Source organism: Artemia sp. Qi Xiang Cuo, chromosome 9, assembly GCF_049724085.1.
Source record: "Artemia sp. Qi Xiang Cuo chromosome 9, ASM4972408v1, whole genome shotgun sequence".
NCBI lineage: Eukaryota > Metazoa > Arthropoda > Branchiopoda > Anostraca > Artemiidae > Artemia > Artemia sp. Qi Xiang Cuo.
The window spans coordinates 19,320,021-19,343,569 of record NC_142802.1 but is presented as its reverse complement, the minus strand read 5'-3'; the positions used below and the strand labels follow the sequence as shown (position 1 = coordinate 19,343,569).

The following is a 23,549-nucleotide window of genomic DNA, read 5'->3' as shown; positions in this document are numbered from 1 at the left end:
AGAGAAGAATAGAGACAGATAAAGAGCTACAACCCTAAAGAGCGAACAATATTTTTCGAATTTATTACAAATGAAATATATATATATATATATATATACATATATACATATATATACATATATATATATATACATATATACATATATACATATATATATATATATGTATATACATATACATATATATATATACATATATATATATATATATATATATATATATATATATATATATATATATATATATATATATATATATATATATATATATATATATATATATATATATATATATATATATATATATATATATATATATATATATATATAATCAGAAATCAGAGAATCAAGGTTTGCCTGTAAAGTAGAAAGGCTTGAACTGATAAGCAGGATATCATCTGCGTAGCGAATCAAGCTAAAATCACAAATTTCACTATAAATTCCACCATTAATTGTCCAAGCTACAGTGGTCGTAAGAATTTTAAACATAGTAGGACTTAAAAATGAACCTTGCCTGAGTCCTCTAATAAGATGAATAAGGCCCAGTTAAAAGACATTTTTCAAGTTTAACCATAACATAACTATGGCTATACCAATATGAAAGCAACGCAACAATATGGGGCGTAACTCCGAAATCAAGCAGAGTAAAAAATACTTATGATTGGACTACAGAATCGAATGCTGCTTATATATCCACACTACAAAAATTTACAGGAATTTTCAAATTCTTAACTTTACTGCGGATGCGCTTCAATAGGTGTTGAGCAAACGTAAAATTCAGATGCTTACGAAAACCAAACTGTCTATAATCTAGCACGCATTTACGTATCAATTCTGGTAGGTTCAGACTTTCTAGAACCTTGCTTAAAACATCCGAAACAATAATAGGCTGGTAACTACAACAAAAATTAGCATTCTTTCCTTTTTTAAAATATTCGTTATTGTGCCAAAACTAAATAAATCAGGTATTTGACCTGTATCAATGCACTTTTAAAACAAAAGTGTCAGACGCTCAATCAGTAGTGCACTTGCGTTTTCAAGCTGGTGGGGTGTGATACCGTCAAAACCAGGAGCTTTACGACGCATCAAAATTAGGATTACCTGCACAATGTCACTTTTAGAAAAAAGAAACATGCTACGTTTACGCAATAGAGGGCCAAGCCTACTTTTTAATAAGGCATCACTTCCAGTTTCTAAATCTGAATCATTGGAGCCAAACGCAGCAGAATAATGGCAAAACCATTGCTCTTCAGGAATGCCAACACACGCTTTACTATGACCGCTCTAAATGTTTCTATATTTTTTCCACATCAATTTGGGATTATTTATAGCCTCAGCAGAGGCACGCTCAGCTTTCCTAGCCTTAAGTTCACTGACACACTCGGTATATTCCGTTTTTGTCTTTCTGAAAAGCTCGAACAGAAACCCAGATCTTGGCATCACAATCACACCAAATGCAATACCTTACTTTTGAACGTCTTTTAGTTGCGCTTAAGCTGGGACTATGACTCCAGCCGAACTTACAGGTACCTCGCTTCATTTTAGCTACCCGGACGCATTGTTGAAATTGTTCATAGCCTGAACAATTTCAGCAGCATATATATATAACATAACACCATGAAGTAAAAGCTGGAACGGCACTTTAATTTTCGTTAGTATCTCATCTAGTCTACCTTGGTAGAGAATCTTATCAACCTTTTCCCACTCTTTCTTATAGTAATACTGCGGGGGAATTGTCCTGGTATTAGACAAGTGACGAATTTTAAAAGACAAACCGAGGTGATTGCTGAATGTGTGTTCAGAATCCACTGTAACATTCGAAGTGAGACTTAACTTAGAGACAACATGATCAATATTGGAGGTGTTACCTGATCACCTTTTCCACAAACAACCGCATCACTCGTCAATCATGAGTGCACGAAATTAAAAAGTTTTCCATTCTTAGTTAGGTCGCATTGGAAAGCATGACAGATTACGTAACAAGTATTACCCAAACAAAGCTAAAGTCTACGAAGGCGACTGCATGCTTCTGCAAAACGTTTTTCACTTTCGATAGATCACGGATGCGTGTTTATTTGTTTTTTTTCCCAGGGGTGATTGCATCAAACCAATAGTCCTAGAATATTGACAAAGGGCTCATTTAAACGGAAGTTCAAAGTTCTAGTTTCCTTTTTAAGTGACCAAAAAGATTTGAGGGCAATAAGCCCCCTCCCACGCCCCCTTTTTCCTCAAATCGTCTGATCAAAATTTTGAGATAGTCATTTTGTTCAGCACAGCTGAAAAGTCACGAAATTATGGCTTTTGAGAAAACATTACCCCCCCCAGCCCCTGGGGATAGGTGTTTTAAGTTGTTTAATTTGTCCATTGTTTAAGTATAGTATTTGTTATTTGCAGGTATAACAACATTTTTCAGGGGAGGGAGGGATTTTGTGATCGAGGTGGGTTTCCTTTGAAATAATGTTCCGTCTGGAGGGAGATTTACGGGGGTGAATTTTCCAGGAAAAACTTTACACAGAGGGGATTTGACAGAATTCCTATAACAAATGCTTTTTATTTGTCTTAATTTCACTTTGCCTACTCTCTTAACCATATTACGGAGGATTTGTCCTAGTATTAGGCAAACAACTAATTTTAAACGAGAAGACGAGATGATCGCTGAATGAATGCTGAGAATCCACTGCAACATTCAAAGTAAGAGTAAAGTTAGAGAAACAAGATCTATATTGGAAGTGCTATCTGATCACTTTTTAAAAGATCAAGAACAACGGTGTGGTCGCTATAATACACAAGTGCCAAATTCGGCTGTCCACCGACAAAACCTAGTATCTACATCTGAGTAAGTCCAGAGAAAAACGCAAAAATGTTGTTTTGCTCTATGCATTTTTACCGTCTTTATTTAAATAATGAAGTGATGATGCTCTTTGTATGGTGCTGCTGATTGTTTTCACTGATAAAGTGTAATTTCTCAGATACTAGATTTTGGCGTAAAAGTCGGTTTCTAGTATGTACATGCTAGGTATGACACGAAAACAAAGCTGAGCTCCTGTGTAGATACTAGGTAATATCAACGAAACTAAGCATCGGAGAATAATTTCGCTTGCACCATTGGATTCCTCGTGGTCTAATTAGGCGGGATCCACTCTTAACTAAATTTCTAGTTCTTTGTAGATACTAGGTTTTGTCAGAGGACAGCCGAATTGACCGCTGAAAAGGCACTCTCGGTACAAGAAGAAGACCCCAAAAAACCTATTTTCAGTAAAAAACTATTTAATTTTCATACAGACAATTTCTGGCTAGAACTCCCTTGAAAATTCTTAATCCATTCAATCCTGTCAAACGACAGAAATTGACTGTTAATATTCCCAATGGTCAAGGAGGCACACTTGTGCCTCTTTAATGAGGCAACCCACCACAATGTTAAGCGATATCCGGTTCTAGCGGTCGCAGAAAGACGGTGGTGATCGCATTTTGTAGCCTAAGCTCAAACTAAGAAACATGCAAAATTTCACCCCCCTCCGACTTTATCTTCATGGGGGAAAGTGGGTCGGAAGTTTCGACCCTCCCACCACAACCCCCCTTTAACGTTGTCCGATCGGGCTGAAATTTCAAGGATAAGCTTTGCTATGGCCTGGAAGCTTATCCTCAAAATTTCAACTCAATCCGATCACTCCTTCCCTGTTTTCCAAAAACCAAATATAGCCACTTAATGTTCATCAAACTATTTTTTTTTATCAGCCACGCCTACAGGCCACAGTTGGCAACGGATCCGGGTGAATGATGCCTCATTCGAACCGGAGTTCGACCTGTTAGGGCCTTTTGATATTTTCAGACCGAAAAAATTATCCCCCGAACTTACATTAACGAAAAACCTCGTTTTCCCATAAGGGCCCATGTTAATTTTTGAAATTCCTAAAAGCATAGTATTTCATTATTAAATTAGATCAAAATAGTGCTCTTAACCTGACAAGACCGACTGCAAGCTTCCAAAAATTCCAGCTCTTTCCCAGAATATTTTTTTGTCAAACAACGAAAATCTTACTTTGTATTTGCTTGGGTTGAAACTAGATTGCAGAGACTTTGACAAAAAAACCGTCGGGTTTTTTCTGTTGCCGAGCCAATAAAAATGACTAAACAAGAGTCTCTAATACTACAGTGGTCACTATTCCTCTCTGTCATGCGGAAGACCCGGGTTCGATTCCCCGTCAGAGTAAATTTTTAATATATTGAATTTAAAGTAGTATCTCTTAAATTTAAAGTTTAAAAAAGAAACTCCGTTTCTTTTTTAAATCCAATCTATTAAATCCTTCGGCTCAATAGGCATCTCCAGAAGAATATCACAGTCGGCCTTCAGCTTACAGGTAAGTCTCCACTGCTTTGATAACATGCCGTATACCCGCATGCTCGAAGAAAAGTTGAAAAAAGAAAATCTTACTGTGCATTTGATTTAAGTATTCAGGAATTAAAAGCCTTAACACAAGAATCTTCAAAAGCGGAGGGTTTGGGGGGCGGCAACCCCCCAACTTTAACTCCTGACACGATCAGCTAACAGTTAGTCAAACAATAATAAATAATAAACTGTACAAAAACGTGCAGAAATTATTTGAAAAAAAATACGTTTTCTAAAGAGTTAAAGAGGCTGAGTCACAAGTTCAAACCTTAAAACGTACAGGGATTAGGAGGTACAGTGGGGGGGCTGCCGCCCCCAAACCCCCCGCTTTTGCACCCTCTTTTGTTAAGGTTTTTAAAGTCCTGTAGCCTGCAATCAGTTGGTCGTACCAACACGAATGAAACTGTTTCAATAGCATTTTTTTTAAATCTTCAGGGAATTTGGCAAAGACAACTCAGTCTGTTACAAATATAGCTACAAACTTGTCTCTGTGCCAGGTATAGCTATGTATTCAGTATGATTATGTATGATGGAAAATTAGATGAACCTGAACCTACCTGAACCTAAACTGCTTGTTTATGCTGAGTGTTGGGGTTCCACCCCTGTTTCTTTTCCTTTCAGATAAATGACTTGTTTTCGTTTTCCTAATTACATTTGCTTATAGTATAATTTTAAAAGACAGGTTAAATTCTCGTTGCTAAGTTAGAGGTGTCGCAATAAGTAAGCTTTGAACCAAGTTCTATTTTTGTACTTCCTGGTTCGGGAATCAATGAAAGATAAAGCTTAGAGGCAGAATTGAGTATGAATGGGGATATAGATGATTGGCTGGTCCAAGCGATAGTCCACCCCCTATGAACAGTTGTGTGAAAAATATTATTTTGTTTTAGTTTATGCTTAGACCCCGTTCGGGGATATAGATTTATGTGGGATTATTGTGACCCTTTTGGAAGAATACAAGTAAGGTATTTTCTACAAACTGTGTACTAATTTCCGTAACCCAGGCAGGGTAGGAATAGAGCTACGAGGTACCGTCATTATTATATTGACAGGGAGGTTTGTTACCTCCAAGGAGAGAGTTAAGAGATTTTCTAGCCGTAACCCAAGGCGGGTACATTTGGCTTTAGAAAGTGGCCAGTTGAACACTCGATCGCGTTATCATACCCTGAGACAGGGTATACTGTAAATCGGGTAGTACCAAACCCGATATTTGCAGAACCGTTGGGGTAAGAGCGGGAATTCCACTAACATTTGGGCCGACAAGGGTTTCTCCCCTTCGAGTAAGTGGCATAGCAACCTTTTTGTGCCATTTTTGCATCAATAAGTGGCGACACCCGTACTTACACCCCAATACTGAGCCCTTCTTCTGTTTCCTGTTTTTTCTGTTCAAAATTGTTAAGTTCATCAAATTATAGATTGTTATCGGTTAGGGAAAAATCTCCTGTAAAAAATCCAGCAAACAGGCTCAGTACTGTTTCTAATCAAAGAGATACAATAGGATGTTCTTACGGTAAAAAATTCAAGCAGACTTCGTTCGTGTTGCAAAGCATTTCTTTGCAAGGGAAAAAGCGGGGGTTTTGGGGGGCGGCAGCCCCCCAACTGTACCTCCTAAGCCCTGTACGTTTTAAGGTTCGAACTTGTGACTCAGCCTCTTTAACTCTTTAGAAAACGTAGTTTTTTTTTCAAATAATTATTCAGAAGAAGACGAGATCTTCAGATATAGAAAAATTAAATTCTGTTTTATTTCAAATAGTGCAAAATATTCTGTGATCAATATTAAGAAGACAAAAAATTCGTCAGAACTAGAAAACGCAAACTCTCTTTTGAAGTAAATGAGTCACACAGATCATATTCCGGTTCTAGAAATTGGTCTACACTATTGGTCAGAAAATTCTGCAATGACTTTAAAAAAAATAAAAATTAGAAACAGGAAATTTTGTTTAATTATGATTCTGTTTATTCTGAATGTTATTAAGTACTTTGAAATGGCATTTGAAAAAAAAGATTACCAGAATTAAAAAAAAAAGAGATAAAGATCCTCCAGAGCCATTGCTGGCGCATAGGGCTTCGAATCGACGTTTCAGTTCCTGGGTCTTTTTACAGGAACAGGAAAAACCTTATCACCAAACCTTGTGGCTGCGGGAATCAAAACCCGGGCCCAGATTACCAAATAGAGCATCAATCTACTGTGCTACCACAGGGTCATCCTCAGAATTAGAAATAGCGTATTGTATTATACAAGGAGCAGAGTCTATCGGAGAAGAGACATAAAAAAAAGTGTACTTTTATGACGAATAAAGTAAAAATATTCTACCCCCCCTCCTCCCCCCAAAAAAAAGATAAAGAAAAAACCAAAATTTTGAAGTCCCCTTAATCCCCGCCCCAGAAAAAAATTACAGTTTCAACTGCCCCTCCCTCACCGTGACACAAAACAGGCTAGGTTTCCCAAAACCAAGTTTGAAATCAGCAACAGACGCAGTAGTCTTAATAATGAAATCTACTGATCGCATAATGAGAAGTTCTCGCTTGGTTCTACGCTTCAGGTACTCGTTATGGGACGTTGTATGATTAACTTCAGAGCTGAGATTAATGAATATTAACCAATTGCTGTATTTTATCACTATTTTGAACATTACTAATATTTCATAATAATTTCTAAACGGAAAAGGAGATAACCAGATTTTGAAAAAAAAAAATCTGTTTTAGAGTAACCGGGTTACTACCGACCACATTTCAGCCCAGAGCCAACATCTGGATTAATCACAACTACACACAACATTCACAACTACACACAATCACAACATTCTCCTTTCCAAATTACAATCACTGATTAGATAGATTTTATGACCTTATGCGACCAATTGACAATCACATGTCTAAACACAAATATTTCTTTAAAGAAAAATTTGGGTTCTTCTCATGAATTGCCTTACAGTCTGAAATTTCGGTTAAAGATATTTTACAATTCCTTAAGGTGGTGACAAAAATTGGAGAGAGGAGAAACTAAACCAAAAACCTGCTACCTAAGCCCCAAAATAGCCTTTTAGACCCATGTTTTCAAAATTCTTATGGTATGTGCTTCATATTAGTTAAATGAATATTCAGATGAATACGGATTAAACAGAAAATATTTGATTATATACATATATATATATATATATATATATATATATATATATATATATATATATATATATATATATATATATATATATATATATATATATATATATATACTATAAAAGATGAGTGCTGAGGGGCTGGAAGCTCCCTCTTATTGCATACCCTGTAGTTCATTTAATTACGCTTAATTTCAAAAAGCAAATATATATAGTTTATTAACCCATCAAAACAAAGGCAGATGGAGCAAAACAAAAAGAAAACAAAAGAAAACATCACTTCAAAATAAATAACGCAAATATAAAAAGCCATACAAAGCACACAAGACAAAAGTTGACAGTCCATTACTGTCGTAGCAATTCAGCCCACGGGTGGCCACAAATACACAAATTAAAACGCCGGATTTGCGCTCCTATAGCATCCTCTGGGTCAATTATATTAAACCTCCTAGACATGTACCGATTGCTCGTCCACAGGGGCACCCACACCAAAAACTTTGCAAACCTATAATATGTAGCTTTAAGATTAAGCCTATCATTCAGAGTAAAAATTCACCAGCACGGGTTCAAGTACAGCAAATGAGGGAGCACCATAGCGTTATAAAGTCGTGATACAATTTGGCGATCAAGTTTCCACTTATTTGCCACAATACGGCTTTAGGTGTTTGACACGCGTTTGTTGAAGTGAGCCATAAGAAGCCAACGGGTTTCAGTAATTGAACGGCCGAACGGAAGACCTAGATACACAGCAGAATTAACTAGCTCAACTTCGTCATTACCCAATCGAACTGGTGCGTGCTCACTTTCTTTTGAATTAAACAACAACAAAGAAGATTTATCAGCGTTAAACTGGAGGCCTATTTTATGATACGCGCACTGGAGTTGCAGAAAATTTTTTCCAGGCAAAGCAGAAAACGACTTAGACTAAAGACGTCATCTGCGTAACCAATCAGGGAGACGTCGATCCCAAGAAGAATACATGTAGTCAGGGCATTAGACCGAGGTTTAACAATACTAATGTTAAATGCAGTCGGTGAAGTAATAGCACCCTGCATTACTCTTTTTTTACTGGAAATATAAGGTTGCCACGTGGTGACAACTCAATGGCACAATCAATTGATGGGATCTGTCATGTGCCGATGGACGAAGGAAGCAGAGGCTCAGCTTTTAAATGAATATACATATCATACAGTGGCGCCAAAAAACCAGGATCAACACCTCTAAAACCCATATCAAGTATTATACCTTCATGTATCAACGAATCGAAAGCACGTCTGACGTCACGGGATGCTAGTGCTAGGATTTCACCACAATTTCCCGCATCAATTAGACCCGAAATAAGAGCGCTAAGTGCATGTCCACATTCAAGGTAAGTTTGAAAGCCAAACTGGTGGTCCTGGACAGTGCACCTTGATTGTAACTCATCTATAATCAACAACTCAAAAAGCTTGCAACGGTAATCAGGCGGTATAAAGAGCACTATGACGATGCTTTACCCTTTTTCAAAATTGGCGTCAGGGAACCTATACAAAAAGAATCAGGTACCATTCCTAGGTTAAAAACCATTGGAAAAAGTAGAACAAGGTGCTCAAAAAATAAATCGATGCACAAAAATAAATGCTGAGCCGAATTCTGATCAAACCCATTCGATTTCTATTTCTTCAGCTTTTTAACAGCCAAATATATCATAACTTTCGTACTAGCAGCACTGGGATTTTTTGTACGTGAAAAAAATCATCAAGAAGAGTTTAAAAACCATCCTGAAGCTGTGCTCCTGGGGATAAGAATTGATTTTGGTAAGGATCAATCTATGAAAATAAAGGAATTTTCGAAGGTGGATTTTCACGGGAATCCTTAGATAATGCCGACCAAAGCTTATTTGGATTCGAACGAACCACTTCAGAATTTACTGCAATTAAAGAACCACGATGCAAAGAAAGCTCCTTTGCAAATCGTCATTTCGTAAGAATCCGAACCTTATTCAGCCAACCATCCCGCGGTGAACCGGCTTCCCGCCAGATAGGAAGCCACAACTTAGCAGAATTACAAGCCTTCCGTAAACTGATATTAGACAACCAGCTAGGAATTTTTGTATCAGTCTTTACTTTCCTAGCAGGTACAGCTGACTTTTCAGCAACACACAATTCGTGAGTTAGCTCAGTGCAATACGTATTGAGTTGAAGTCGAGACTCAAGTGGACTCTAATTTTATCTAGTATACTGTCACTTACACTCTGGAAATAATCCCTAGAAGCACGCTCCCAATCATAAACAAAATAAAAAGGTTTCACCCCCCGGATTAGGTGACGAACTTGCAGGGCTAACATTTACATTAAATACAAAAGAAAGCGAAAAATGATCCGACATAAAACAAGAGTCCGATACGGTTACTTCAGAAACAGAGACCGACGGGGTATGAACAACATGGTTGATATTAGATGTACTTCCACTATTGCGGATCTAAGAAAAGTCCTTATTTTTTTATGCGAGTATATACTCACTGTCAAGCAAACCATAAAGTAGAGTCACACGATTAGATGCAGTTTCATTTTTCTTTGTCAAGTCACAGTTGAAATCACCCGCTATAACACAAAAAAGTCCCAGTTTTTCACATTTTCGAGACATTTAGCTAGCCGAGCCACACTAACTGCAAACAGTCTCTCCGATTTCTCGTCTCGATAATCCATAGTAAGATAAACACTAATTAAAACCACATTATTAATCCTCACTGCAAGAAAATCACTTCCAGAGTCAAAGCTAGAGCACGGGAGGGAAGATTTCACAAAAACGGCCAACCCTTAGATTAAATATGAATAAGATCTTTTGCTCACAGTATTGCCCCACAAAAGTTAAACTTCTATTTAAAGGCACATAGACAAAGATAGAGGAGGGGGTCCAAGCCTACACTAAGCTAAAATATTAAGGTTATTAAGGCTATTGCCAACATTTCCTATGTCATTCCCCTATTTTACATGTTTTTTTACAAATTACCCTGGACCACCCTAGTCAATACCGGTATGCTTGCCTTTAATCAGAAATGGCATGAGTCCTGAAAAGAAAAACACTACTATTAATGGTCAAGAGCCCATATTTCATTGATAGGTCTGCACAACTGGAAAAAAAAACCGAGGACAAAGAGTTTTAAATAAAAGCAGCAAACAACAGAAATAATTAACGGCACACCAGGATTGGCTTACGTTGAAGTTTTTAGAAAGCTTATTTTTACTCTTACCTTCAAAGCTTCAACAGGTTGTCCATTAGAGTAGTAGTAACGCATCACAATAGGGCCAAAACGAAATGGACTTTTTGTTTTTTGTGAATGATACCTAGAGAAACAGACAAAATAAGAAAGGGAGCAGGCCTAAAAGCTTTAGTAGCATTAGTGCAATACACAACAACAAAAAAGAATAGCTACGAAAATCATGTTCTGTTTCTCGAAACAATAAAAACAATAGGTCCATTATGGCCCAGAGACTGGATGAAAAATTAATTCAAGCTTCCCAAAGTCAGATTTCACGTCATATAAAGTGGTACTCTGTTTCCCCAGAAAAGCATCATAGCTTTTACAAATGCAGTAAGATTCAGACTTTTTGTGTATTTTTGGTTCACCATATACACCATATGTACACTGATGGTAGCTTATTGCACCATCCTATAAACGTAAGTAAAGTACCTACATGATCGATTTGTGAAGTGACATAAAAAAAAGTGTCCTGACAAATATAAAAAATCACAAATCCCAATTTAAACAAGAGCTACTAGATGCCATAGTAGATTTATAAAAATAAAATACGCTAAATATACTATTTTTCAAGCAAAAATGAACCAAACGTGCAACTAAAAAAGAATCGTTTTGAAAAATGCACTGAAGTGAAAAAATTAAACCCTAAAAAGTACCAAATGATGATTTCTTGTGAAGAAGAAGAGTGATTAAAATTTAGCCATAAGTTCTCCTATAATAAAAAACACATATGTGTACTTTTGGCTTTAGAAGGTTGTGATAGTGATGCATCTTGTTGTATCAAAGTAAATATCATTTTTTATGAAGGCATATTTTCTCCAAAGAAGATTGCTATCTTTAGTTTGTAGGCCACAGCTACATGATATTTTTTATACAAGTTTGCAAATACACAGCATGGAAAAGAAGAAAGAAATTCTTTGATTTATTAATGTTTATTAACAAAAACTGTTTAAAGATTGTTCAGAGTTTTCACAAATTGCCTAATATTTCTTAAGCATGATCCAAGAAGAAGGGAGAAGCACATGTGCGATGCTGCTGTGTTTAAGTTTTGCCGTCTTCTGGAAAAACAATTTTATTGACTTCCCCTATTCAGGATAGATTACGAAACTTCAGTTTTTGCTTACAAGATGTCTAAAAAATAATCCAGATTCTTGTTCTAAATTTCATAGCACTGTTGTATGACTATACATTGCCAGTCTTAGTAATAGCTAACTTTAAATATTTGCTAAGTGTTCTTTTAAAGCCTCCATGAGTATTTTCTTTTGGGATAACCTCTGCTGAGAGGTCATCCCACATGACAACAGTGCATCAAACTATGATGCATCATTGGTTATGAGGTATTCTGTGTGAGTTTCCTGCCATAGGTGGTCCTGAAAAGCAACACTATGGCAGGTCAATTTCACTGGCTTAACTTTGGCAGCTTCTCAAATGGTAGATAGCACATATGTTTTTTGAGCATATACATAAAAGCACAAGGATGATTAACATATTTGCCAGATGTTGTCACTCTGATAGATCTGTTTAGAATTTGCTGAAGGTTAATACTACAGGTTTGTTGGGTCCTGGCAAAAATAGGATTTGTATATTCAAAAAAAAGGCAAGATGTGAAAGTTTGTTGCAGAGAAGTATAAATCCTGTCTTGTAAAAGCAGGATGATCTTACTTTACCAGGGAGAAGCCATAATTTAAATTTAGCATACCTATTCACACTTTACCTCTTTAGTAGGGAATGTAGCGCCTGTGAGTCTTCAGCACTAGCAAGATGAACAAAATTAAAAACATCTTCTTTTGATGCAAACATTTTTCTACTAGATTCAACAGATTTGATAACTCTGTCTTTAAATTTTTCTATGATAGGAGCACCTAGGTACAAGTTGGATATTTCTGTTCTTGCTTGTTCATATTTTGGAATGCCAAGGTTTTCAGCAGTGTAAATAGTTCTAATTCCTAGAAAAGATATGCATAAGAATCTGAAAAGGAAATACAATAAAGTATTATGACACAACTGTGTAAGTTTAAGCTATTATATAAATAACCACAATCATACCTCTATGCATAGGAGAAAGGGAGGAGGGGTGTCCAAAACATAAAAGTGAATCTTTAGTCATTTATGCTTAGTTTTGTTTTTACCAGAAGAGGAGGGTTTTTTAGACCAATTTTACAGAGGAAGTCCTCATATGTGTAGGCACAATGCAGCCAAACTCAGCATGATATATAACTCCAAATCTTAATCTAAAATTCTCTTTATCAAACAAAAACTGTTTGATATACCTATCTTGTCCATCATAATTTTTTTAATTCAACATTATATTTCCACCATAGTGAATGAATCTTAATAATTGAGTGCTGGATTGGGATATATGATTATAAATCATCAGTTATAACCATTCTCCCTCCTATATCTGCACATAGAGCAGGTTGTCCCATAGCTTGTTCTAATGACCCCTCCACCAAAAAAAAAACAACAACTTACAAACAACAATCTAAACATATGTTTGCAGTTTGACTCCTAAACTAAGAAAAATTTTCTGATCCCCCCCCCCCCTTATATGGTCCAGCTTTTTATATATATGATCTTTTTTATATAAGACCTGATTTTAAAAGGTTTAATACTGCAGTGCTATTTTGTAAGGTGATTTTTTTGGTTAGTGTGAATAGGTATATTGATACTTTGATGATACAGGCAATATCTGACATCCATAATACAGCAAGATCCTTGACATGTCTCTTTGAAAGAACACCCGCTTTTCCTTTTCTCAGCAGGAGCTGAGACATGAGATGTATACAGGGGCCTTGAAGCCACTCCCTCCATACCACATAGAAATAATTGCAATACATAGTCCATCTGTTTTTGGTCTACTAATTGATAAGTTCTCCTCCTCAAATAAAAAAAAAATCTCAGAGCATGGCCCTTAACTGAGCCTTATCATTTTGCCTTAGTAGAATTTGAACATACCAAAAGAAAATCCTTACTAATTGGCAGAATACTTTCAAGATTTCTTTTTGGTAGAATATCAGCTTTACAAGCAGCATTTTGGAGGTGGTTCTTATATTTGATCCTCTCAGAGTTGGATCCTAAGTTTGAATGACCCTAGGGCAAATAAAAATGTCTAACTTCATTTTCACTAGATATAAGAGGTATCTTTTACCAATCAATTAGTCAGACTTTATTATTTAAAAAAAAATATGCATTTCAGAAGAGCCCAAAACTTAACAAACATACCATTTGATTTGCAGAATTCCAAAAACATATCACAGTTGTTTTATTTTTTTTAAACTGAAATTCTTTCACATTGATTTGTTTGAATTATATTAATAATTACATTTTCTGTGCAAGTCAATTTTAGCATTCAAGATGCAAAAATGAAAAAATACAAAAATAATCAAGGAACGAAAATAAGGGTGATCCTCAGCCAGTTGAAAAGAAACAATAATAAGATAAAGCAAATACTTCAGCAAAGACATCTTCAGCAATAAAAACAATTTTTTTTTCTTTGTGTTTATTTGATTGAACTTCATGTCTAGCCAGTGTGGTCTTAGAACACATTTAAGCCAATATTAAGCATTTCAAACTGTTTTGTTAGTAAAGATCATTTAAACCATACAAAAACAAACAGAAACAGATTCATTGCCTCCAACTGGGTGAACCCCCTTTCCAAAAATTTTAACAGGTTACTGTTTTAATATTACTAAATTTGAAACTTAATTATCTATCCTCCTGCATAATTCTTTCAAATTAAGCATGAAGGACTTTTGAATTAGGACTGCCACTGAAAATTTAACAATTTCCTAATATTTAGCTGATTGGTTGTAACATTTTTTTCTATGCCATCTATTTTTTTATTTATGGGTAAATATATGTATGTATTCATTCATCCATGTGCTATACAAGTTCTTTGAGGGTAAGGTTCAACTTTTAAGCACAGAGCTAGTAATCACACAGGACAAGTGGAGGTAAACCAGAAGGCAAAGATGTACATGAATTTCCAAACAGTCATATATGTAAGTTTGTGGGCTGGTCCAGTCCCTCTGGCTGAGTCCACCCCTACAGCCGTACATAAGGCCCAGTCACAGCTAAGTTAATCCCCCCACTCCCATCCACCAAAATCAAAGCTTTCTTTGACCTTATCTTGGCTACTGAAGCAATGAGTGATGAACATTGTTGAGGCCTATATCAAGTGGTTGGCCACTTCTGAATGAACTTTTCTAAACAAATAAAAGTAGCACAACTAACAATCAAACCCTTCTCCCTGATGGTCCCATATATAGCCATAATAATATATTTATCTATTAATTGAATGTTTTCATATGTAACAGATTCTTTGTTGACGCAGGTTTTCTGTAGTCTTGACTTGATGTAATCTAGCTTTATCTAGGATTGTTAACAATATTTACCAAAATATTACCTGAGACCCTTTCAAAAATGGGTAACAATGGAAAATAGTGTGATAATCTGACTATTAGAAACATGCCATACATCATAAAGTAAGAATTTCATTGGTTTTAATGTTTTCTTTTTTTATGTGTTAGGGTTACACATGGTATCATCAAGGGGGAGTGAGTTTTATTGCTAGAAAACTGACCAAGATATTAAGAAATACCATAAAACAAGAAATCTAATTTGACCATAGATAGGTATGATACAGAGATCATTCTTCTGTGATTTAAGGTAGCCACCAATGCAAAACATTAATTTGGGATAGAGTGTATAAGTTGCTTAGATGTGACAAGCAGCATCAGCATCATAGCTCAATTCCTTTGTTCATGTATTTTAACCCCTAAACATAATTGATGGGCAGTCTCAGTTGTATCTTGAAGGTCTACCCTCCCAGTCTTTGTTGAGCCTCCTTTTGAAAACTTTGGCAGATGCCAAAGACATGGTCTCCTCACATAAACAGTTCTAGTAATTGATAACCCTTTGGCCAAGAAATTCTTGTCTAATTCTATAGTTAACTGAAGGCTTATGAAGCTTCTTAGAGTGACCTCACATTTGTCTTTCATTGGTTAGTTGAGTTAGCTGAGTAAAGAGCTTGGTTTGGGGTTAGGCAGCATATTTTCATGTTTGTAGCATGTTGCTGCACCTGCAATAAAAAGTCAAAGATGGTAGCTTTAGGGTAGATTGCCTTTCACTAAATGGTTTCTTGCCAAGTCCAGAAATACATTTACTGACCCTCCTTTGCACACCTTCAATAAGCTGTAGGCTATATCACTTTTGTAAAATGGACCAGCAAGGCAGGTTCTGCAGACCAAAACTGGTCTCATAATTGTGTTGTACAGCTTCAGAAACATTCTTGTTTTAATAAGTCCAAGGCTTGAATCTGCTCTGGACACAGTTAGTGCAGAATATTTGTTGAGCTTTAAGAGAATATCTACTGTTACTTCCAGGTTTTTACCACTGGTACAAATTAGGAGCAAAATAAGGGAGGATCTCTGGTTATCATTCATAGTGTGCTGGTACTAAAAATGCCTGTGGTCAAAATAAATGGTGACACATTTGGATAAACTAAAAGAGAGAAGCCACCTGTCTGTCAATGTCTGTATGGGATCAAGTTCAGATTGTTTAGATGATCTGTCAGATACACTATATAGTTTTGAGTCATTAGCTTAGAGATTTAACTGGTTGCTGACTTTTGAGGATTATGTCATTAATATGACGAAGAAACAGTGTTGGCCCAAGAACAGTTCCCTGAGGAATTCCACTTAGGACTTAGCAAGGTTGCAAGTAAGTACAGTCACTGGTTGTTTTCAAAAGTTGTACCATTTGAAATCTAAGGCCAGGAAGTCTATTAGCCAACCTACTAATTCTTATTTGATTCCTGCTTTTAACTTAGAACAAAGCCAATTGTATAGGACCTTGCCAAATACTTTGGCTAGGTCTAAAAGAATCAAGCCATTGGAAAGCCCTTTGTCCAGTAAATGGGTAATCTGTCTGTAAGTATCTAAAGGGTTGGTTTCTACAGATTTTATTGGGGGAAAACCATGTTGCTTGTTGGAGATGATACCACTGTTGACAAGGTGTTGAAGAAGCACATCATTAACAATCATCTCAAAGACTTTTGTAACATCCCCAACAAAAATAGTAGTTTATAATGTTCCCCCAGAAATACCCATTCAGGAGTTAAAAGAAGGGCTCTCAGATAGGGCTGGCAAAACAATCCCAGTTGAAGATGTTACCCAACTTGGTAAACCTAACTCTAATGGCCTAAAAACAAGTAGATCTTTCTTATTTACACTGAAGGAAAAAATTAAAATCCCAGAAAAGTTATTCCTATTTGGACAGATCAAACTTCACAAGGAATACAAACCAAAGCCCATTCACTGTCAGAAGTGTCTCATACTGGGACACACAACAAACATGTGCAATGAAATTCTCCTAGCGGGTAGTAATTGTAAAGCATCCCATCCTAAAGAGTTGACGACTTGCAACAACACTCAGCCAACATGTATCAATTGCAAAGGCCCACATGAATCTACCAATAAATCACTATGCCCTGCATATAAGAAAAGAGCAAAAACACTCCAAATAGCAACTGAGAAGGCCATTCCATACCCCTTTGCAGCTATGGAAGCAAATGCTGACCAACCATACCAAATAAAGCCCATAATGAAACCAACCAAAACCCCAAGTCAAATGCCCCCAAGGCATCAAGTACCCCGTATAAAACAGCATCTCCTTAGCCCCCTAGCTCTCATCCCTATCAGAAAGAATCACCAAGTCAACAAGCCTCCTTGCCCAGTGAGATGAGGTCAGCCTGGCCCCCCTCCCAAGAAGAAACAAACCAGAAACACTACCAGGAATTAATCCCTTAACTGACAAACAGGATGCACAACTAAACATGCAATCCCCAAATATACGCTTATTCATTCTAAACTGTTATGCAGTTCAGGCCATGAATATACATCAACTACAGAAAACAAAAATCATTGCAGAATTGGCAAAAATCGACATCCCTGATGATATGCTCATTCAAGCAAAAAAAAATCTTGCTTTACTATTAACAAAGCTGAACATTGACACACAGTCATATGAAAAATAAATCAACAACACAACACATATCAATACTCCAGTGGAACGTAAGATCACTCACAGAAAATCAGCTAAATGAACTAATATCTTTTATGAATAATAATTCCATCAATATTGCTTGCCTCCAGGAAACTCATGTAAAACAAAATCAACAATTTAACTCTCTGTGATATACAATCCTGAGAAAGGATAGATCATAAGAGAGAAAAGGAAGTGGAGTATCTTTTATAGTTAAAAATAATATAAAATTCTGTGGCATCTACTTTCCAGATTTTGTAAATGATGTTGATGCAATTCGTATCAGTGTTTGGCTGAATAATACAAAAACTTACATAATAAGCTTTTATAACCCTAATGGCCAAACTACAGATGCCATGGATTTCTTTAGCTATATAAATAATTCTAATATGTTAAAAAATATCATTATTTGTGGAGACTTCAATGCCCACAGCCTTTTGTGGGGGAATAAACCAGCAAATAAAGCTGGTAAGTTCATTGAGCTTATGACTTCAAATAATATGGAATTAGCTGTTGCTATCCCTCCAAACCTGAATACATATTTCAACCCCAAAAGTGGCAGCTTCTCTACGATTGACCAACAAATTGTGTCATTAAATATTTTGAATAAAATTTATATAAATAAAATTGATAGTCTATGTACTGACCACTTTGCTATAGTTTGCTCCCTAAACGAACCTGCTGAAACCCTATCACATACCTCCAAATATATCAACACTAAAGCAAATTGGCCTATGTTCCAAAATAAGCTAAATAATGAAATTATAAGTTTTACCCAAAATTCATACATTTCAAACACAACAGTTGACAAACAAGCTGAAGTGTTGGCATCCTTACTAATAAATACAGCTAATCATGCTATCCCCAGGACAACACCCAAGAAAACCTTCCCTAAACACATTCCCAAAGCATTGTGGACAAATGAGTGCCAAAATAAATGGAGAACAAAAAAGGCAGCTAGGAGAACATTCATAAAAAACCCATCACCTACTACATATTTAAAAAAATTACAACCAGAATCTAATCTAAAAAGGACTATAATAAATGCTAAATATAACTACTGGAATGATTTTGCAAATAATCTCTTGAGAGAAACACAGGAGCCAATTATACAAAAAGTCATAAGCCACATCTGTGGGAAAAAGACTTCCCCCGACCCACTCCCGTATGAGCTTATACATGATAATACCCATTATGACAATGACAATGAAAAAGCTAAGCTATTTGCCACTCTTTTTATTAATAAGCTAACAGCAAATAATCGAAGCAAACTGTCCACAATTCCTATGAACCTAAGTTACCAACCTCGCCCAGGATCCGAGTATATAACCAGCCCATTTTCAATCCAGGAAATGAATAATGTAATACATCATACTAGGACCACGACTAGCGGCAGCTATGACAATATACACCCAACATGGATAAAGAATCTCACCCCTTCATACAAACAGGAACTTCTAAATTGTTATAATCATGCTTGGGCATCTTCTATGTTCCCCAATATATGGAAATGTTCATCCTTCCTATGACTCCCACAGAGAATAAAACCCAAAAATAGCCGTTAGTTTTGAGGGTCCATAATTAGTACTCGTGCCATCGGAAAAATAATGTAGAAAATGAAACCTGACTGAATTATGTGATTTCTTGAAAAAAATGATGTGGTCAACCAAACTCAGACTTGCTTCAGGAAAAAACACTTTTCACCAAAGGCTTTCATATCACTAACAAATGCAATAAATGAATCATTCTCAAAAAATAATGTCCTAATTGCAGCTTTCCTAGATTTTGAAGGGGCATATGACAATGTGAACCACCAAATCCTTTTAAATAAACTTGCAAACCTTGGACTACCCCCTAAGCTAGTATCTTTCATAAAATCTTTCATAGAATTGCGAAGTTTTATTGTTTGTGTAGGTTCAGCCTCTTCACCACAAAAGACAATAACCAAAGGCCTTCCTCAGGGAGCAGTCCTCAGCTGCCTCCTCTTTGCCTTATATCTCTGGGACATGAACCTCCCCCACACGAATCTACAATATGCTGAGGATCTGGTGCTATGGTCATCTGGCAACACCTTTGAGATAGCACAGTCAAAAGCTGCAAAAGTCACTTTTCCACTTTGAAAAATTCTCTCAACATTCAGATTTACCAATTGCACCTACCAAGTCAAAAGTAATACAATTTCACCGAAAGCGAAATCATGTTAATGCAAGACTAACTCTAAATGGAACAACTATTCCAGAAGATAATCATATTAATTACCTAGGTCTCATGCTCGACCAAAAACTTAATTTCCACCTCCACATTTCAAACACAATAAAAAAATGTTATACAAAAAAAAGACTTCTTTCCACACCCTGGGGATAAAAGGAGAAAACCTTACTCCAGTTTTATAAATCACATATAAGACACCATATTGACTATGGGCTCATTGTCTATGGTGCATGTGCAAAGACCCAGATGCAAAAATTTTAAACAATACAAAATGATATAATGCGTCTCATATTTGGTCTTAGGAAACCCACAAGCACCAAGTTTCTGCTTATGGAGAGTGGATTAACAACAATAAGGGAGAGACATAGCTTTCTCTTGACAGAATATCTTACAAAAATTGAATTAAATAGCTCATACACCCTACATAATTGGTTAAGAAATCCAGCCATGTATAGAGGCATTGCAGATGAGTATGCCAATATTGAAGAAGTTCCCTGTACCGGCAAAGTCTATTGCACGTACTTTCCCCCAATCCCCTCCATGGAATTGGTCAATTCCCATAATAAATACTGATTTGTCAAAGTAGAATAAAGATTTAACCCCCATTGCTTTTGTTCCAAAAAAAATTTGCTGAAATTAATACAATTACTTATAAAAACCACTTACAAATATTATAATATTATATATAAATATTGAACACCCAAGTGGGAGACCAATCCCCATTACAGATATTTACCGATGGAGACTATCAGATATTACATTTAATAAAAATAATCCTATCATTTCCCCCTTTCCCAATAAGTATTTTTCTAAAATTTATCATAGAATTTGGTCTGGACCAAATGGCCCAAACTTTCTTGCATTCTTGTACCAGTTTCCTAATTCAAGTGGTTCAGTTCCACTGTCCCGTCATTGCAGGTATTGTAATATGAATAATGAAACAATTGACCACTGCCTATTTGAATGTAATATGCTGATGTCTGCACAACATACCTTGCTTTGTAAACTGTTAAAATGCTTCAAACACCACAAAATCTCACTATCAGCCAAGAGCTTAGCCAACTATACCTGCACATAGAGCATAGAAATCAACATGTATCTTCTTATATTTGAACTCCTTGAGTCGAAAGATCTACTGAAAGATATCTGAAAATATCTAATAAATAAGAGGCAATCAAGCCAGTAGCTCTGTAGCCCACAGAGTGAAGCAAAAGGAAAAGGGCTAAATAGCATTACTGAAAAGCCCGCCTGCGGTGAAATAGAAGAAGAAGAAGAAGAAGAGAACAACAGAAATGAGGCTGATTGGTCTGTCATTTTCTGCTTTGCATGCAACAACCTTTTTAAAGATAGATGTGCTGTAAGCTAGTTTCCATTGAGGTGGAACTTTCTTATGATCATGACTGTTGGAAAAGCATAGCAAGTACTGGGACAACTTCATTAACAGCTTATTTTAGTAGGTGAGGATGAATGTTGTAAGGACCAGCAGTCTTATTGGTGTCAAGGCTTTTGAGTCAATTTTCAACCATAGATGTAGCAAGGGTAATATCGCTCATTTGCTTATAGATCTTGTACTTCAAGTTGGAAGGAGGAACATTTCCTGGTGAAGGCAAAACCAAATTGCTATTTAAGAAGATTGGCTATACTTAAATACATAGTTTCAGGATTTTTTTAGATTCAACTTACTTTGGTCAGTGCAATATTTGGTAGATAAATCTTTATTTAAAACCCAGGCACCTAAATAAGGTAACAAATCACACTGCAGTGTGATTTGTCACCTTAATTAGGTGCAGTGTAAGTCACCTTATTTAGGTACACTGCAGTGTGATTTGTCACCTTATTTAGGAGCCTGGGTTTTAAATAAAGATTTATCTACCAAATATTACAGTCAGCAAGTCTCATTTTAAGAACCTAAAGTGATAATAGTATCAAAAAATTTACTAAAATTGCTTAAACAGCATTGTTTTCAAAAACCAAGAATTTTGCTAACTCATTTGAACAAAGAATAGGCTAGCCTACATGATGCATCATAAGATGATAAACAATGAAGAGGTATATTGTTTAGAGAATCCATAGAAATAAGACCAATGTGGTGTAAAAGACATTTTCAGGGTAATGATTTAATTATTATATTGAAAAGGACCATAGGCTAAAACAAGAAATGTTGCCTAACTGTACTAGACTACTTGGTAAAAATTAAGAATTATGACTTCTGATAAGGAGACATGTTAAAAAACAATTCTTACTTTAAAATATGCATAATGATCCTAGTTAACAAATTATTTAAGGGGAGAATCTTTTTCATCAAGTCTTTCCTCCTTTTCCAACTTATAAGAAAACAATTTAAATTTTCTCCACTCTAAAATGCAATGCAAACATCTTTTGAAATTGCTGCTAAAAATTGCCAAGTAAATTGTTCTTATAGATAGCATTATTCAGTTTTTATTTAATGATAGATAAAGCAGTGGCAAAAATACAAAGTCTTAACACAACCTAACCTAGCCTAACCTCAATTCAAAATCAAAGGACTCAGTCAGGAACTTGTCCTTTGAACTCAGCCAGGATGAATGCTATCCTTTAGAACAATTTATTTGGCAATTTATAGCTGCAATACCAAAAGATTTACACATTGCATTCTAGCATGGAGAAAATTGATTTTTTTTTCTTTCTTATAAGTTGGAAAAAAAGGAGAAAGGGGGAAAGACTTGATCACCTACCTTCTCAACAGCAGCAGCAACAGGGTGGTGTGAAATTGAATAAAGGATTGTTGGCCAATTTTGTGAGAAAGATCATTTATTTCTACCCATATTTTACCTTATCTGCTTATATTTGTGCCTAGGTGTCATTTTAAGTGGCTTCCCTTGGCGTGTCACTTTATTACCTGCTTTTTGAAGTTATAAATTTTTTATTCTAATTCCCAAGGGACTTATCCTTTGTCTGCTAATTCATTATTAAAACAGCTGATTAAACAGCTGTGGCTTCTTCTTCTTTCTTCTTTTTCTATTTCACAGCAGGACTTTTCAGTAGGTGTGGCTTCTTCTTTTTCTTCTTTTATTTCACAGCAGGCGGGCTTTTCAGTAGATAAAAGAAAAGGGCTAAATAGTATCGACTGAAAAGGCCGCCTGCTGTGATATAGAAGAAGAAGAAGAAGATACTATTTAGCCCTTTTCCTTTTGCATATGACTGTGTATCAATGTTCAGCTTTGTTAATAGTAAAGCAATATCTTTTTTTGCTTGAATGAGCATATGATTAGGGATGTAGATTTTTGCCAATTCATCAATGATTTTTGTTTTCTGTTGTTGTTGTATATTCATGGCCTGAACTGCATTGCAGTTTCGAATGAATAAGCATATATTTGGGGTTTGCATGTTTGGTTGTGCATCCAGTTTGTCAGTTAAGGGATTTATCCCTTGTAGTGTTTCTGGTTTATTTCTTGTTGGGAGGGGGTTCCAGGCCAACCTCATCTCACTTGGGAAGGAGGCTTCTTGGCTTGGTGATTCTTTCTGATAGAGATATGAGCTAGAGGGCTTAATGGATGGTGTTTTGTAAGGAG

At 36.0% G+C, this 23,549-nt stretch overlaps 1 protein-coding gene across 2 annotated transcripts in view; it reads right to left on the bottom strand.

Annotated features, from left to right (window-relative positions):
• The window catches only part of LOC148948399 (pentatricopeptide repeat-containing protein 2, mitochondrial-like), a 447,312-nt gene that overhangs the window by 24,129 nt on the left and 399,634 nt on the right, over positions 1–23,549 (bottom strand). The window contains exons 1-3 of one of the 2 annotated variants that reach the window (XM_089094335.1): positions 22,877–23,022; positions 12,458–12,689; positions 10,735–10,828 (exon numbers count right to left, since the gene is read on the bottom strand). In XM_089094335.1, the coding sequence (XP_088950461.1) occupies positions 10,735–10,828; positions 12,458–12,543 (180 nt within the window). In that variant the 5' untranslated portion in view covers positions 12,544–12,689; positions 22,877–23,022. Of the gene's footprint in view, positions 1–10,734; positions 10,829–12,457; positions 12,690–22,876; positions 23,023–23,549 lie in introns of those variants that run through there. The other variant, XM_089094334.1, reaches the window with a different exon arrangement.